Source organism: Sapajus apella, unplaced genomic scaffold (assembly GCF_009761245.1).
Source record: "Sapajus apella isolate SASKATOON/1434 unplaced genomic scaffold, GSC_monkey_1.0 scaffold12, whole genome shotgun sequence".
Taxonomy (NCBI): Eukaryota; Metazoa; Chordata; class Mammalia; order Primates; family Cebidae; genus Sapajus; species Sapajus apella.
In genome coordinates this window covers 7,722,545-7,740,108 of record NW_022436952.1, presented here as the reverse complement: position 1 = coordinate 7,740,108, position 17,564 = coordinate 7,722,545, and the positions used below count along the sequence as shown (strand labels likewise).

The 17,564-nt window shown below is 56.0% G+C and overlaps 1 protein-coding gene across 1 annotated transcript; it reads right to left on the bottom strand.

The window, feature by feature from the left end:
* Positions 1 to 11,025: 11,025 nt before the first annotated feature.
* NXPH3 (neurexophilin 3) lies at positions 11,026 to 16,708 on the bottom strand. Its single transcript, XM_032279940.1, has 2 exons — positions 15,113 to 16,708; positions 11,026 to 12,794 (listed from the first exon to the last, which is right to left on the bottom strand). Exons 1-2 carry the CDS (start codon positions 15,164 to 15,166, stop codon positions 12,090 to 12,092), a joined length of 759 nt encoding a protein of 252 aa, XP_032135831.1. The 5' UTR covers positions 15,167 to 16,708; the 3' UTR covers positions 11,026 to 12,089.
* Positions 16,709 to 17,564: the final 856 nt, after the last annotated feature.

Here is a 17,564-nt window from a genome sequence, read left to right as displayed (position 1 = left end):
ATGTTGGCCAGGATGGTCTCAATCTCCTGACCTCATGATCCACCCACCTCGGCCTCCCAAAGTGCTGGGATTATAGGCGTGAGCCACCGCGCCCGGCCACCTTATGGAATTCTTACACGTAAAGGCTAGTAAAGGAAGATACACCACAAAGAAGTGGCCAGAGATCTATGTAAAGGAAATACATAGTTAAATGAACCAGATTTTTAAAAATGTTTTTAAAAAAATGCTGTTGAATACAGCGTAAAAGATGCCCACTGGAGGTAGCAACTTGGAAGTCATTGGTGACTTTAGCCAAGGCCATTTCAGGGAAGGGACCCTGATGGGGGAAGGTGAGGAACTGGAGACAAAGGAAGTCTTCGAGGCATGGCTGTGAAGGGAAGGACAAAGTCAGGACAGTAATTGGAGGAGGAAAATACGTTGAGGGGAGTGTTTTGGTTTTGTCTATAGGATGAAGGAGACTTAACGTGTTTAAAGCTGATGGGAAACATCCAATAGAGAGGAAGCAGTTGAAACTCCAGGATCCAGTAGAGCGGGGACAGTCTATGCTTTCAGGTTCTAAGGGTGCTGGAGAAGGAGCAGGTGAGTGGGCTTAGGCAGGGATGAATCCTCTCTCTGGATGTGAGGAGTGTCCTGCAGATACAGGCGAGTTTGTGTGATACTGGGAAGTTGAGCAAGTTTGTCGTTTGTTTTTCAGATCCAAGTGGAAATAAGGTCAGTGGCTGAGAACTCCTGGGAAAGGGTGGGGTTTGGAAACATGATCTGAACTAGCTGTTGAAGAGGAGCTGCTAAGAGTGCAGGCTGCATTGAGGGCCCAGCCACGGCTGCTGTTTAGAGAGCACACACCTAGAGTCCAGGAATCTGGCTCCCATCTCCTGCTACCACTCGTGATCCTGGCCTAGTTAAGCCTTCGTTTTCTCATCTGTAAAATGGGTATATCTCAAAGACTTTTAGTGGGGAATTAATGACAATAGACATGTCACATCATCATGGTGGCTGGCATTGAGCCAGCCATTGACCTCAGAAAGGTAAACTTGCTAGTAATGTTATTGCTATCTAATTGTTGTTTCTAAACTAAGCCATATGTGGCCTTCTGAGACCAGTTCCTTTTAGGATTTTTTGGATTGGAGTAAAAATCTGCAATGAGACACTAAAATGGGTGCCTTTGGGAGTGTGGGAATCTTTTAAGCAGGATTCACTCTGGGAAAAGCATTTTGAGGAGACCAGTGCCTCCAGGTGTCTCGTGTTGTGATACGTGGAGGAGGAAGAGTCCACAGAGGTCGCAGGAAAGAGCCTGCGTCAAATCTTACAGTCACCTGGAAATCACTCTTTCCTTCTTCACGTAAGATCTTCACTGCCATTGTTGTTATGGTCTCCGAAAGTTAGGAGATGAGGCATTCCAGTGAGGAAGGTCAGAGGCAGGGCAGAGGCACTTTGGCTCGTAGGTATAAAAATAAGAGTTGGGGCTGGGCGTGGTGGCGCATACCTGTAGTCCTAGCTACTCCGGAGACTAAGGCGAGCTTAGGGCAATCTCTAATTGCCCAGGAATTAGAGACTAAGTTGGATAACACAGTGAGACCCTGTCTCTAAAAATTTTTTTAAATAAAACAAAAGGGCTGTGGAGAGGAAGGCACTTGGGACCCAGGAGCCCTGTGTCTTAGGCTGTCTCTGCCTTCTGAGTGGCCAGGGAAAGATGGATGCAAACCTGCTAAGTCAAGCCCATCTGCCCTGCACTATCTTCCTTTGCTTCTCTTCTTTTTTTCCTTCCTCTTTTGCCCCCATTCTTCTCTTCTGGCACATGGAAACTTCCGTTTATTTCTCCCTAGACGTTTATCTCCCCGTCTCCAGTCCTGCTCACTAGAGTGGCATCTTGAGCCTGATCCTGCCGCATTTAGAGAAAAAACCTGCCTACCGTGAGCCCTCCAGTTCTGATCTCTGCTGAGATGTGGCCGATGGTAGAGCCTGACTGAGTGGCAGCAGGCCCCCTCCTCTCCCAGGCCTGGGAGCTGCCAAGACTGGGAAATGGGGGCATTATATATCCCTCCACACTCATATTCCCCATCTACCCTCTATTTACCCAAGCCTACATGGCATGGCAGGAAGTAGCTTCCTCTTCTCCTGTGTCTTTCCCTTCTCTTTCTCCCTGTCCCTGTGAAAGATTCCCACAATAGAAACTGCATTGAGTTCATCTGCGAGTCAACCAGATTTACCGGCCAGGCCCTATGTGTACCCCAGGCACTTAGCCCTTCTCAAAGTGTGGAAGGAATGGGTCACACAAGGCCCTGTCCTCAGGGGACTCACTATGTGGCAGAACAGACGTGGCCCTCACCCTCAAGGGTGCATTCCAAGACAGGGACATGTTTCACACACCCATTCATAGACAGTACCAGCAAGGGGTCATGGTGCCATCCAAGCCGATGAGAAACTGATCTGCCAGGTGGAGGTGATGAGGATGGGTAAGGAGAGAGTGAGGGCACTCGGTTATCAGTGCATGGTTGGGGTCAGGGCACTGGGGCCAGGACCCAGTGCAAGGTAAGGCAGGAGGGTGCCCTTGCCTGGAGAGAGTACCTGGTGGACAGCTCTTTGGGTCCCTAAATAAAGATCCTTTGGCTGTCTGCATTCTCTGAGCCTTGTTTGTTTACAGGTAGAGGTTCAGAGGGCAGTACCCAGATGAAACCACTCAGTGCACTGGAAGACACCTCTGGAGTGCTTGCACACGTGGGGTGCTGGGCCGAGGAACAGAGGAAATGCAACCAAGTGCCCCACTTTTTGGCCAGAATCAAGGAAAACAAAAGTAGATTCCTTTTTATGTGTCATCTTTTGTAGACATGACGAGCTTCTGACCTTCCCTGGGAGTTTTTTCCTGCACATTCTTCCTGCAGCAAGTAATGATAGAGCCCATGGCCATTCTTCTCCCTACCTCCTACCCAGGCGTGGGCAGGAGCAGGAGGGGCATTATGAGGAGCTGTCATTGGGCAGGTGGTCTTGAGCACTGCCCCTGTGCAGGACACAGCTCCATCTCACAACAGCCCTCTGCAAGGAGCTAGCGTCCCCACTTTACAGATGGGGAAATTGAAGCGCAAAGATGTTCTGTAACTTGGCCGAGGTGTACAGTCAGGAGGTGGCAGGGCAGGAATTTGAATCCAGGCAACCTGGCTTCAGAATCTGTGCACTCAACTGTTGTGGTACACAGCCTGAAAAGAAAGAGAAACCCAGCCCTCTCCCTCTTCTGTGGATGCCCATGAGCACCAGCAGGTGGGGCCAACAGTGACGCAGGGCTCACCATCCACTGGGTCAGTTTGACCCTCACGGGGACCATGTGAGGGGGTGGGGGAAGAATTGCTATCCAAGGCCCAGAGAGGCAAGGTAGGTAAAAATCACATGTTAATTAAGACTCAGACACACCTCTCTTCAAACATATCCTAGCTGGGTACAGCTTTGCCTTCACCCCAAGGTGAGGGGAGTCCAGGCTCCTTAGGGTCGAGTAGGGCTTGCTTTGCCAAGCCATGAAGGGGATCTGGGTGAGCAAGCCTGGCATAATGGAAAGAAAAGTCACTGATTTGGAGCCAGAAGTCTTGGCTTTTCTGACTAAGGGATTCAGGGTGAGACCTGCCCCTCACTGTGCCCCAGGAGCCAACCTGGGTCTCTGAAGACCTTTCTAGGGAAGACAACATACAATACCAAGGACAGGTGGGAGGAGGGGTGTGCCAACACTGGCTGGCATGCCGCCATCCTCTCCTGCCTTCACCCTTCCTGCCACACCTGCTCTTCCAGCCAGGAGGACCTGGGAATTTGGGTGCACACCATGCAGCAGTCCGTCTTCCTGTTGCCACTTCCTCTCCCACAGTAGCGGGTTGAGGCTGTGATCATGCCACAGCACGCAGGCCAGTGAGGCACAGCAGAGATGACCTCCCATGAAGAGTTGGATGAGCTGAAGCACCTGCGTGCAGGTAGCTTATCAGCCACACCTCTGTAGGGTGTGCCACCCTTCCTCTGGGGAGTCTCGAGGGGCACACAGCCCCTGCCCTCAGCAAGCCTCTGGTTTGAGGGGGAAGGCCGCTCCTGTTCCCTGTCTCTAGTCTAGAGGAGACATCCACATTTCTTGCTCAGAGCGTCCACAGGTTGGCACTCCAGACACTGCTCCAGACACAATCTGAGTCCAGGATAGGAACAGGCTCTTTAGAGGCTGTGAATGGTAGGGACAGCGGAGGAAACGAGATGGGGAAGAGGATGATGGGGGTGGGAGCACCAAGGGCTCGGTGCTGGAGGGCTTGTTCAATAAAGCATGTAGATAACCTCCTTGGCCTTAGCTTTAGAAGAATCTTTGAGATGTGGGATGGTGAGGCTGGTGGTTTCAGCTCCTCCCTCTTGAGTTTCTCCTTCTTTTTGGGATTTCTTGGTTCAACTCCAGCTGCTATCACACTGACTCCAATAGAACGTTTCTCTTGCTTTAAGACTATGGCTCAAGGCCGGGCACGGTGGCTCCTGCCTGTAATTCCAGCACTTTGGGAGGCCGAGGCGGGTGGATCACGAGGTCAGGAGTTCGAGACCAGCCTGACCAACACAGTGAAACCCCTTAAAAAAAAAAAAAAAAAAAGACTATGGCTCAGTGTGAATCAAAACCTCATTACCTGGATCTCCTGGCCCAGGGGAGACCAGCTGGAACTTTCAGAGTCTTTATTAAGCAATATTTGTTGAATGAGTAAGTACTAAGGGAGATCTGAGGGTGTATTAACACTTTATATCCCCCAAACAGCCCAGCTCACAGGTCTGGGTTCCTGAGTCTGCCTTTGCCAAGGCTTGGCAGACTCTGGCCTGGCCTGGGCTCCTTCCTTCTACCTCTACTGGGAGAAGCCAGTTGAGGCTCAAGACAATGAGAAGGTGCCAGGTGTGGTGGCTCATCCCTGTAATCCCAGCACTTTGAGAGGCTGATGTGGGCGGATCACCTGAGGTCAGGAGTTCGAGACCAGCCTGGCCAACATGGTAAGACCCCTGTCTCTACTAAAAATACAAAAATTAGCCAGGCATGGTGGTTCATGCCTGTAATTCCAGCTACTCAGGAGACTGACATAGGAGAATCTCTCGAACCCAGGAGACAGAGGTTGCATTGAGCCAAGATTATGCCACTGCGACAGACAGAGTGAAACCCTGTCTCAAGAACAAACAGAAAAAAACAACCATGAGCGATCCTTACAATCCCCAAGAAACCACGTGGCCCCTCTGCAGCCTACTCAAGTTAGTCCCTTTCATCACCCCTCCCCAAGTGGATGACACCTTGAAAGACCCTGATCACAGGGGCACGAATTTCCTTGGTGGTTGCAGAGATACTCCTGCTTCTTAAGCCGGGCCATTCAGGAGAAATTAGAGCCATGTCTGCTCCTACCCGAAGTGTCCTGCAGGAGCAGGGTCTTGGGCAGGCTTCAGACCTGACCAGAACAGGCTGTCCTGGTCTCAGTGACAGCATAAAACCAACACTGACAGCTTCAGGCCAAGGGCCTGGTACTCTGCTCCGAGGCCCTGGCCCACGTACTCCCCCGCTTGGCTGTACCATGTAAACCAAGCCAGAAGCCTGGACCACACTGGCAGTTCCATGCCGTTTGTGCCCACTGGGGTGGGAGAAACGCCTGGTGTCCCTGGGTTCCCTCACTGCTTAAAGGGCAGCCACTACTCTGCGCTGTGGACGGTGCCCCTCCTGTCACAGGGTCCTTTTGCATTGGACTTCCAGAGCAGTGTTGTTGCAGGTAATTAAAGGGTTTTAATTAAATTAGGATCCCATCTGGCTGGGATCAGTCAGGCCCTTAACGAGGATTGTGTGTTACCAACAGCAGAATGTAGATGGGGCTCAGAGGTGTGAGGGATCAATCTGGGGACTGAGGCCTTTCAGACAGGGCGAGGGAATCCTCCTGAGCCCCTCCAGGGCTCCCGACAATGTGGCAGCAACTTGTTTGTTACTCCCCACAAAATGGAGGCTGTGGGCTTGAGATGGAAGGACCAGAGCCTTCTCATATTTATTCTTGCCTATGAGGTTTTTTTTTTTTTTTGAGACAGAGTCTTGCTCTGTCACCCAGGCTGGAGTGCAATGGCGAGATCTCGGCTCACTGCAACCTCCACCTCCTGGATTCAAGTGATTCTCCTACCTCAGCCTCTTGAGTAGCTGGGTTTGCAGGCGCACATCACCATGCCTGCCTAATTTTTTTTTTTTTAGTAGAGATAGGGGTTTCACCATGTTGGTCAGGCTGGTCTCAAACTCCTGACCTCATGATCTGCCTGCCTTGGCCTCCCAAAGTGCTGAGATTACAGGCATGAGCCACTGCACCCGGCTGCTTATGAGTCTTTAAAACCTCTCTGGTGTGTGGCAAAAGATGTAAGCATTCTCAGTCCCACAGATGAGGAAACCGAGGCCATGTAAGTAAAGTGCTCAAATGCATCCACTGACTTAGGTGGAGCTAGAATTAACTGCAGGAAAGGGAAACCCAAAGCACGGTGACTTAGATAGAACTTTAATTCTTCTCTCACATAAAAGTCTGAAGGCAGGCAGCCTAGGACTGGTATGATATTTCTTTCTTTTTTTTTTTTTTTTTAATTGAGATGGAGTCTTGCTTTTTTGCCAATGCTGGAGTGTAGTGGCACAATCTCAGCTCACTGCAACCTTTGCTCCCCCCGCCCTGAGTTCACGCGAATCTCCTGCCTCAGCGTCCCAAGTAGCTACAATTACAGGTGTGCACTACCATACCTGGCTAATTTTTGTATTTTTAGTAGAGATGGGGTTTTGCCATTTTGGCCAGGCTGGTCTCAAACTCCTGACCTCAGGTTATCCACCTGCCTCAGCCTCCCAAAGTGCTAGGATTATAGGCATGAGCCACCACACTTGGCCCTGGAATGATATTTCTGTTCCACAGCATTCCCAGGGACCAAGACTTCTTCCAGCTCACTGCTCTGCCACTTCTAGGGTGTGGCTCTTACCTCCTGGCCTAAGATGGCAGCAGTCTTGTACCTATTCCAGGCCACAGGATAGAGGGTGGAACAAAGGGACGGAGAGTGCACATCAGCTGTCTGACAGTTTCTGGAAGGTGCCATCTAAACCTTTGGCTTAAATGTCACTGGCCAGACCTTAGTCACATGACCACATCTCAGGAGGCTGAGAAATAGTAGTTATTTCAGGCAGCCACAAACAGAGCTACAAACAGAGATCCCCATTCCTATGGAGAAAGGGAAAATGGGTATTATGGGACAATTAGCAATCTCTACCACATGCGTCATGGGGCAGAACCAGGATAGGAACCTAGGCCTCCTACCCCTAGCCTGGGACCCTTTCCGCAGTCCACACCAGGAGCAAGGCCAAGGCTGACATCAACCCATCTTAGGAAACAGACAGGAGGAAGTAACATTTGTTGAGCAACTCATTTAATTTTCCTAACAATACACCGAGGTAGGCAGAGCCCTAGTTTTGCATCTAAGGAGGCTCTGGGAGATTATGTCATTTGTCCAAAGCCACACGTCTAATAAATTACAGACCCAGGATGAGGACCCAGCTGTATCTTCCTGCAACATGTGTTACCAGTTTATTGGCAGCATCTGCGGTTCAAGAGGACCTAGCTTGTCCCTTGGGACCACCTAACCAGGTGGCCTGAGATGAGGAACTGGGAGGCCTCGAACTTGGCATCCTTCACTTGAATTATCAGGTCAGCCTCTGAGCCTGGGAGACCAACAGGAGACAGGGACCCTATGGAATCACAAGTCAGGTAAGTGACAGGTCTCCTCTGGCATTTGTGCCTTGGTGGTGGTGCCAGCTGTCACTCCAGGACTTTGGCATAATTGGCAGTTGCCACCCCCACCCCACCTTGCCTCTGCCTGGTGGGGCTGGTGGTGCCTCTCCTCACCTGTCACCCCAGCCCCCGGTTCTGGCAGTACCACAGGACTCAGAGTCTTCGGAAGTAACATTTCTCTCTCCCACTCTCAGCTGTGACACTGGTTCACTTCCCAACATGGAACAACTGGTTCATCGTGTCTCTTCAGCCCCCCTGCACATGCCCAGTCCCTGGTCACCCCCACCTGCCCTTCAGCCGCCTCGATCCCCATAAACCCTCCCCCACCCACGGCTGCATCTCTGAGCAATGGACCTCACCACCCGAGTCTGCCACAATGCAAGGTCACCAGCATTCCTGCCAAGGATGGGGAACGGGGTGACTCAGTTCCCGCTTGCTCATCCCAGGAAAGGGAAGGGGGAGGGAGGAGGGGGGAGGGACCTAGATACTCATTTGCTTTTGCCTTAAGCTTCATCGAGAGGGAGACTCGGGCGTTGCTGCCAGTTGACCTAATGGGTAGTGCCCCTTATTAGCTTCACAGAGTGCTAGGAGATTCACCCCACTCAAAAAGGGGACGCTAAGAGTCAGACAGCGCCTTTGGGCAAAGCTGAAGGGCAGAGGCAGCCTCCAGGTGCTCTGATGCTTAGGAAGAGGCAAGCTGCCCCTTCCATCTATAGCACAGTTCTTGCCCTCAGGGAGACTCCGGTCTGAGGAAGAGGGCATAGCCTCTGCCCTCTGGGACCCCCAGTCTCTAGGGCCATCCAGCCCTCGACGTCAGGGAGTCCTCAGTCTGATGAGAGAGGCACGGCCCCTGGCCCTAGGCGTTCCCCAGCCTGATAAAAGAGTTCCAAGCTGTGTCCTTAAAGAGCCCCTAACCTGGTAAACTTGTCCCAGAGGCTCCACTGATGGAGACAAGGCCCCTTGTCCCCAGCTGGGCTGAGGGGTTGGGGTGCAGGACCACGGGACTGCTAAACGTTCTGAGGGCGTTTCAGACTGCCTTGTAGGGTAGTGGATAGGAGAGGCCGAAGGGTTAGGGTGTGAGTAGGACCTGGCCCTTTGCGGTCCACGCAGAGTTGGGGACAGGTTTCTTCAGAGGGACCTCCTGTGAGTGTGTGCATGGCAAAAGTGGGAGGCCAGAGCACTTTGTCGTGACTGGGGTGGGGGGGAAGGTCACGATGGGGACATGCTCACCAATGGGGTAGAGGTGATGTCTTCTTGGCCCGAGGAAGTTGGATGGACCCCTTGCCCTTGTGAGGGCCAAGGGGGCACAGAAGAATCTGGCAAGAACAGTAGGGACCAGAGGGCTATTCCAAAGAATTCAGATTTGGGAGAAAATCATCTGTTAGCAAAGTCCTAGCTGAGGAGAGCAGCCAGGTTACTGGGAAAGGCAGGAAGGAGGGATGAGGCAGCAGTGTGCATGAGGGCGAAATGAAGTTATTAAAATGAACCCACCCCTGGTGCAGGCAGAACTGTGTGCCAGGCAGGCCAGGCCCTCCAGCTGTCGGCAGCATCTGGCTCTCCACAGGCAGTGAGGAGCAGGAAGGGGGTCAAAGTGCCCCCAGGTGCCTGCTGAGAGTTCGGCCAGGGCAGGCAGGAGGGCGCCCCAGGCCTCTGGCCCCATTGCTCCCTCCTCCCTTCCTGCAGTCTCCACAGCGCCGTGGGAGGCATCTGATGGGCATCCGCTGGTGGGAGAACACTCCAATGCCAGCAGCCTGAAGCGTCCAGAGTGGGGAGTGGAGGGTGGTCTGGAGGGGAGATGGTCCCTGGAAGCATGGTGTGGGAGAAAGAAGCTGGGTCACTTCTTACAACGTGGGCTGTAACCAAACGGCTTCTCAGCCCCGCCCAGCTCTGTGCTGCAGTGTGAGGGGACCAGTCCTTGCTGAGCACTGCCAGGCAGGGGTAAAAGTTGGGGGGTGGCAAGACCACCTTACCCCGGTGCCAGGACTCTCCTCTCCTCAAGAGGGCCTCAAGGGCCCTGAGTGCCGCCCTCCCAAGACAGCCGACTTAGAATGACCTCCAGAGGGCACTGTGACCTTGGTCATGTCTTCCCTTCTCAGATCCCCAGAGGGCACAACTAACTCCCAGACGAGATGCCACTGGCAGCTGGCCATTCTGAGGGCTTTTTTTTTTTTTTTTTTGAGACAGAGTCTTGCTCTGTCACCAGGCTGGAGTGTAATGACACAATCTCGGCTCACGGCAACCTACGCCTCCTGGGTTCAGCGATTCTTCTGCCTCAGTCTCCCCAGTAGCTGGGACTACAGGTGCGCATCACCACGCCCGGATAATTTTTGTATTTTTTTAGTAGAGACGGGGTTTCACCACGTTGGCCAGGATGGTCTCGATCTCCTGACCTTGTGATCCGCCCACCTCAGCCTCCCAAAGTGCTGGGATTACAGGCATGAGCCACGGAGCCCAGCCTCTGAGGCCTCTTATTAGCTGCAGGAGGGGAATGGCTGATGCGGGCCCTGTGTCCACGCACTCCAGCCTATTCCTTCACTGGCATGTGGTCAGATTGAAAACCCAGTACAATACCGTGGATTCTCTGAATGGCCCCTTCCCCAGGAGAACAGATGGAAATTACAGCTGGGAAAGTGAATCCAAGGTGTTTCCCTGTCCTGTGGAGCCAGAGATGAACTTCAAGTTCCTTTGAGTCTCCTAGCATGGGCCTAGACCAACAGCATCAGCATAGACCTGGGCACGCATTAGAAATTCTGATTCTTAGGCCCCACCCAGGCCTACTGAATTAGAAATGTGGGTAGGACCCAGAAATCTGTGATTACTCCTTGGGTGATCTGCCTTTGAGAACCCCTCGGCTGGGTAAGCCCCTCATGTTAGACAGGAGAATGAACAAGGCCAAGGCCACACAGCAAAATGACAGGGCTAGGACCCCACTGGGTCTCCAGATGGTAGTTCAGGGAGGACACCAAGGAACACCCTTGTTGGCCCATTCTACCAGCTAGCTCTCCCTCCCTGAGCTGTTTTTGCAGATGCCACGCCCCTCCCCTTCCCCACCATGTCCAGGGGGTTTGTTCAGGTTTCCCCATGTGGGATCTGACAGCCTGGAGCAGGGGTTGGAGAGGGAAGCCCTGAGCCCTCAGCGATATCAGCTCCAAGGGTGGCTGGAGCCCTGCCACTCGGGTCTCCAGCACATGTCCTTCGGCCATCAGAGGAATTCTTGCTGGACCAAGGGATGCCTGAGGCCCTTTCCTTGGACAACTCTGACTCCAGTACCCCAGGGCAAGCTTTATTTCCTGCTCCAAGAACACGATTCTGCACACAAAAGTCGGCAATCCGTGGTTTCACAAGACTTCCCTCCCCTCCCCCCACCCACAGACAGACACACAGAACAGATCCAGCACATGCTCTGCGGCCTGGCCCCGCCCCACCCGTGCCCACAGCTGAGAGGGCAGTGCCATCCAGATCCAGGAGAACCCTGGTCTGACAGGTGAGGATGACTGTTGAGGGACCGCTCTCCCAGACAGGGACGCTCACAGAGGAGCCAGCAGGGTGTGATGTCCTGGAAGACGGACACAGCACGAGCACGGGCTGTGACCTTGGTGCGGGGAGGACCACAATCATCCTGTCTCGGCTTAAGGATGGATGTGCCATAGCAACGGGTGGTAGAGGGGCAGTGCTGGCAGGAGAGGAAATTTTGGAAAGGGGTGGCCTGGCCGGAGACAGATGGTCAATCTGTCAAGACATCAAAGACCCCAGGGTCACCACTTCAGCCTCATGCGTTGCTCAGCACAGGACAAGGGGCTCAGGGCTGCCCACTAGGCGGGGCTGGGGAGCTCCTCTGGTCCTACCCTACCCAGCTGACTGGCTCCCTAGGAAGCCCTGTCTCAGCCATCCATCCTAAGTTGACACACTGTTCACACTGATGAAATCCCCCCTCCCTGTCAGTGTCCTTCCTCAGGATGGCAAGAACCAAGGGTTTAGGTTCCTCCCATGACTTGATCTGGGGTCACACTGACTGGCCTGCCCGCGGGCCTCCGGGCCCAGCATCTCTCTGTGGCTCCGTGGCAAGGCCCTGTGAAGCTACAGAGAGCCCGCTCATCCTCCAGTGCTCCTGTGGTCTAGTCGCTCCACAGCCTCAGGTTGGGGCTAGCACTTGGGGCCCTTTCTCTGCCACTTGAGACTTGGCCCTGGCCCCACTTGGCATCTCCTCTTCTCCACCCCCCTCCCTGCCTGAGGATCAACCCCTTCCCTGGCCGGTGTCCAGATGGTCTCCTGCATGGGCAGGCCTGTCCTTCCAGCCCTGGCCTGGCCTCTGTGGCCTGCCCCGGGTCACCCGGACGGGTAGTAGGGGGTATCACTATGGTAGTTGTAATCTGGGCACACCTTCTGGACCAACCGATAGTCTGTGCTGTAGAAGGCGATGTAGACACAGACAACTTTGAAGGGCTGGGAGCAGCTCCAGGTGGCTGAGCTCTGAGCGTGGTCTCGGGAGCAGATCTTGGCTGGGTCGTGGGTGCAGAGCGAGGTCCGGCGGCCCCGTTCTACCTTCTCCCACTCCATCCGGCAGTTGAAAATTTTGGAGGCCTTGGCTTCAATGAAGATCTGCTGTTCCTGGTGGAACTCTACAGCTTTGCTGGGGGGCACGAGGCTGATGGAGATGTTGCCCTGGCCTGTGGCATTGTGGTGGAAGTGGACGCTGAAGGTCCCGTTGCCATGGTCCACAATCTTCCCTGTGACGAGCAGGTTCAGGGCCACCGTCTTGATGTTGGAGTAGAAGTCGCCCCAGCCAAAGATTTTCTTCACTTTGGCTGAGGGTGGGGGGCTGTGGTTTGGGCGATTGGGGGGCTGCCCAAGAATGCCCCAAGCCTCCCCAGGTGGGGCCAGCAGCCCTAGGAGAGTGGAATTGGCCACGGGGCGGGACTTAGGTGAGATGTGGCCCCGCTTCCGAGGTACCCGGGGCCGGGGCTGGCCCTCGTGGTCATCACGCTCAGGGTCCTCTGAGCCGGGAGGACCATCATCCTGGCCACAGATGACCTATGGAGGGATTCGTGAGTACAGTGAGAGCCCTGTCCCTGGAGGTCCACCCCCCGCCCCACCAGCAGCACCTCTCTCCCTGCCACTGCACTCTGATGTGGGTGAGGGGCTCCTGCGTGTTGCTCACTGAAACTGGGGAACAAGTGTACACTCCAGGTTGTATACATGTCAGGTTCTGACAGTTGGGTCACCCCTCATGTCCTTTCCTCACTGTCCTGTCTGGGCCACGATTCAAAGTCTCAAGGATGGACAATAATTCTCTCCAGTGGACTGTGGCACCAGGGACAATGGCTCCTACCCTTAGGGAGTCCCCAGACTGATGGCAGAAGCCCAGCTTCTGATCCTGGGGAGCCCCCATCTAATGGCAGAGGCATCATCCCTGTGCTGACAGAGCTCCCGATCTGATAGGAGGTGGAATCCCTGCCTCTGTGAAACCCCCGGGCTGATGGGGGAGGCATAATCTCCGTCCTCAGAGAGCCTTGAGTCAGATAGGGGAGCACCACCCCAATCCTGGGAGAGCCCCTGCTTTGACAGAAGAGGCTAGCCTCTGCCCTTTGGGACTTCCTAGTCTGTCGGGTAAGACGCTGTCCCTCCCCTAGGATAATTTCTACCCTTAGATGCAAAGAGAACCACCAGACAATGGAATAAGAAAGCAGAACACAGTGAAATTCTCAAGCATGAATACAGTTTTTAGGGTGGGCAAGAGGACTGGGGGAGACTGGGAGTGAACGCCACACCCAGAATGGCCATGGAAAGCCAAACACCTCTCCAGGGGACACTGATGATGCCAAGATGTTACTTGCATTCTGAGGTAGATCTCATTCCCATTTCACAGATAAGGACACCGGGCTCAGAGGTTACGACACTGCAAGACTGAGTTCACATAGGGTCATCCCTTCTGTTACACTCCACACTCCCGGCCTCACAGATCAGATGTGTCTTTTTGAAAGGGTTTTATCCAGACGCCATCCGCCTCTGGAAGCTGCAGGGGCTCATCCTCCCCCTGCTGGATCAGCTATGGTGACAAGCCACACCTGGGGAGATTCTTGGAGGTGCCACAGGGAGAGTGGGACAGCAGTGGGGGGCATCAGGAGGTTGGCAGAGCTTCCTGAGGGCACAGCCTGTGTGTCTGCTCAGCTCTTGAAGGCGACCACTCGCCCTAGGTGTCCTTACCAGCACCCGGGGGCACCGGCTCAGCTGGGCAGAATCTGGATTTGGTGGTGACACTGGAGTGGGGACAATACGGTTCCAAGGGGCTGTGGGGTCTTCATGCCCGTGTTCTGGCCTGGGTGGTGCCAGCCGCTGTGTACAGTGGCCGAATCTGTCTCTGCCCCACAGTTCAGGCTGGCCCTGTCTGCCAGGCCCCGGGGTTGGGGTAGAGGGACGGCTAGGAGGGGAAGTTCGCGGACTGGGTCAGGGCTGCAGACCTGTAGGTACTGGCTCCTGGGGGTCACGGCTGCGTGGCTGGAGGGTAAAGGGCCACAGGTGGGGCCGTGAGAACGGAAAAGCTCTTCCCACAGTAGCATCGGGGCGGTGGCAAGGGGCTTGTTTATTAAAGGGCAGGTCCAGACGCGGGGCTGAGGCTTCTCCATGACAGGATTGAGGGGAGGGTTGGCGGACGCTAGGTCGGAGGGGAGTTTAGCCCCGGGCTGGGTTCGTGGAGGGGTTCCCCGGCGCCCTGGGCCGCCCAGAAGCCGCGGAGCTGGTGCACGGGAAGCGGGCTCTGGGCGCTCCGCTCAGCTACCGCGAGCGCCCGGGGCGGGAGCCGCCTGCCCAGGTCCTGTGGGGCTCGGGCTGCGCGCAGCCGGGAGAGGAGAGGAAAACAACAGGCGGGGAGGGAGGGAGAGGGAGGGAGGGAGGGACGGACGCGGGGGCCGCCCTCCGCCTGGACCGGCTCAGCGCTCTGGGGGACCCAGAGCCCGGGGCTCTCTGGATCCCGGAGGTCACGGGAAAAGCCTGCAGGTCACCAGCTCCACAGCCCGGCCCCCACTAGGCCCCCTTCCGAGGTCCTGGGGCTCCTGGAAGGGGTCGGGTAACCCCGGCGACCCGGCTCCGGGCCTTTTTCCGAGCGCTGGTCGCACCTCCAGCCACCCGCCACGGAGTGGGTGGGCCAGACAAGCACCCTCTCCCCGCCCCTATTAACCCTATCTGTCCAGTCTCCGGCCTCGGACCCGCCCTCTCCCCCAGCCTCCAGTCTTCCCCGCTATCCCCGGGATGTCGGGGGAAGGGAGAAAGTTTCAGGGCTCGCAAGCTTCCCGCGCTCTCCCCCGATCCTCCGGGCCCCCGCCCCTCCGCGCAGCTCCCCGCGGACCACTCACCAGATAGAGGCTGCCCTGCACCAGGAACACGAAGCAGCAGCGAGTCAGTTGCATCCTCCTCCTCCGCTCTCGTCCTCTCGCTCTCCGCTTCTCCTTTCGGGGTCCCAGGCCTCTTCGTCCCCTTCCTGCTCCTTCAGGAGCGCCGTCCCATGCTCCAGTCCCCGGCGGCCCGCGGCCCTCCCCTCAGCCGGTCGCCCAGGGCCGACCCCGCCCCCTTCGATCCAGCTGTGCTGCCGCCGCCCCCCTCCCCTGGTCCAGCTGCGCGCGGCGCGGCCCCCACTCGAGGTCCCAGATGTGCGCCCCGAGCGCCTCGAAGGGCCCCAGCGGCGCCGTGGCTCCGCGGTTCCAGATCTGCGCTCGGCGCCCCCCTCGGCTCCAGCGGCGCCGCTCTCGCCCAGATGTGCTGGGGACCTGCGCGCGCGCCCGTCCTTGGTGCTAATTCCCCAGACCAGGCTGCTTCTCCCGCCCCGTCGCGGCGCGCCCCCTGGCGGACGCCCCCGGCCGCGCGGAGCCCCAGCCGCCCGCTCCCCGCGCTGTGCCCCGCCAGACTGGAGCGCTCCTGGCGCCCCGGCGGCTCCCGCTTCCTCGTCCCTCCCACCGGCGGCGGCGGCGGCGGCAGGTACAGTGAGCCCAGCCGGTACCTCCGGAGTTAACTCCTCCCCTGCCGGCCCGCAGTCCGGGGACCTGGGACGCCGGCTTTCCAGCCTGCAGGGGACCGCACGCGGGGGCAGAGTAACTCTTGGAGGAGAAGGGAGAGGGTGGTGGCCAGGGGATACGGACCCTACCGTTTCCACGCCTCTGGCAGAGCGCCTGTTCCCCGGGAGAGGCATCGAGAATCTGCTGCCCTGCCCCCAGCCCAGGAGTCCTGGAATTCAGAAATATCTTTTTTTTTTTTTTTCCCCAAAACCCATTCTAAGAGCCAAAACCTGTGGTGAGGGAAGTTCTTCTGGGTGTCTAGCCTGCACTCCTTTTATAATGATGTCTGTTCCTTCCCTCTTCTACTTTACTTGGAGGGGCTGAGATAATCCCTGGACCTTCTCGGTCCAGTCACTGTGACAGGAAGCATTTGGCTGGGCCCTGGGCTGAAAAGGCTGATAGGGGCCGGCTGGATTCTGGGGCCCAGGGCAGGTCCTGAGAAGCTGGGGAGTGAGGTGGTCAAGGCTGCCCTGGCGCTGTCCCTTCATTCTTCACTGCTTACCCTCTCTACCACAGGGCCACCAGGCTGAGAGGGGCTCCTGTCCCAGTGGGCTCTCTGCAAACCTCCAGGGCAAGAAGGAAGAACACGACCCTGATCTGACATTCCCAAAGATGGGGGACCATCCTCCATCACCCCTACTCTGTATCTTCAGGTCTCCTTCCTGGAATTTCAGGGTCCCTTTAGTCTTCAGAAAAATGAAAGGTCAAGTCCTGGCACCCCTTGGAGGCTACGAAGGTGAGGAGGCACCCCATCATTCAGAGTGGTCCCAGCTTGGCCTGGGTCCAAGGAGCACGGTGGGTGGGCGCTCTGCTCTGTGGCCCTCTGAGGCCCAGCTTGGTCCCGCGGCTGCAACCCCGGCACGCACCCAGCCTCCTCCCCCACCATCTGCCAGGCGGGTGCGCGGGGAATGCAGATGAATCTTAATATCAGCCTGGGCCAAGTGCGATGAGGGAGACAGATTCTGCAAAACCCAGACAGCGTCACAGAGCCCCCTGCATTTCCAGGCACCCTGGGCTATACCAAGATGCAACAGCTCTTTCCTGGTGGTGGTAGGGGAGAGGGGGTTGTACATGTCTAGTCAAAGACCCTCAGAGCCAGGGGAGGAAGGAACAGGCAAATCTTTGTTTGGCCTCTGAGCCTCTGGTCCGGCTGGGAGGGAGAAGCTGTTGGCCTGAGTGTGGGCATCTGGTTCCGGCGCTCAGCTAGGCAGGGGGCGTAGCTGGGCCCACTCCTTGTCTGGTTTCCAGAAGGTCCTGTCCCTAGGAGAGCTGTGTGGCCCAGCAGAAAGAGCACAGGTTTTCAGGCCAGACAGTCCCAGATTCTGTTCCAGACCTGGCTGTGTGACCTTGGGCAGGTTACTTTGGTTCTCTGATGTCCGTTTCCTGATCTGTTCTTGCAAGAACCAAATGAGACAAAATGTGCAAACAAAGCGCAGGCACGGTGGCTGGCGGGCAGTCGTAGGAGTGCAATAAACGGAAGTTCTCGGTTCTCCACTTCCCACACATTTGCTCTGCCTGCTCCTCCTGCCAGGCTTGCCCTCACTCCCCTCTTGGTCATTTCTGCCTCTTACTTTGTTTGAGTTTCCCCCCCACATTTATCCATCACCCCCTGCCCGAGCCTGTCCTCTGTGCCAGGCGCCAGGCCAGGGGTTGAGATAGAGATGAATGGGACACCGTCCCTGCCCTCAAGGATCTCATCGGCAAGTGTGGAACAGAGACATGAAAATCAATAATTATAACTCAGGGTGGCGAGTGG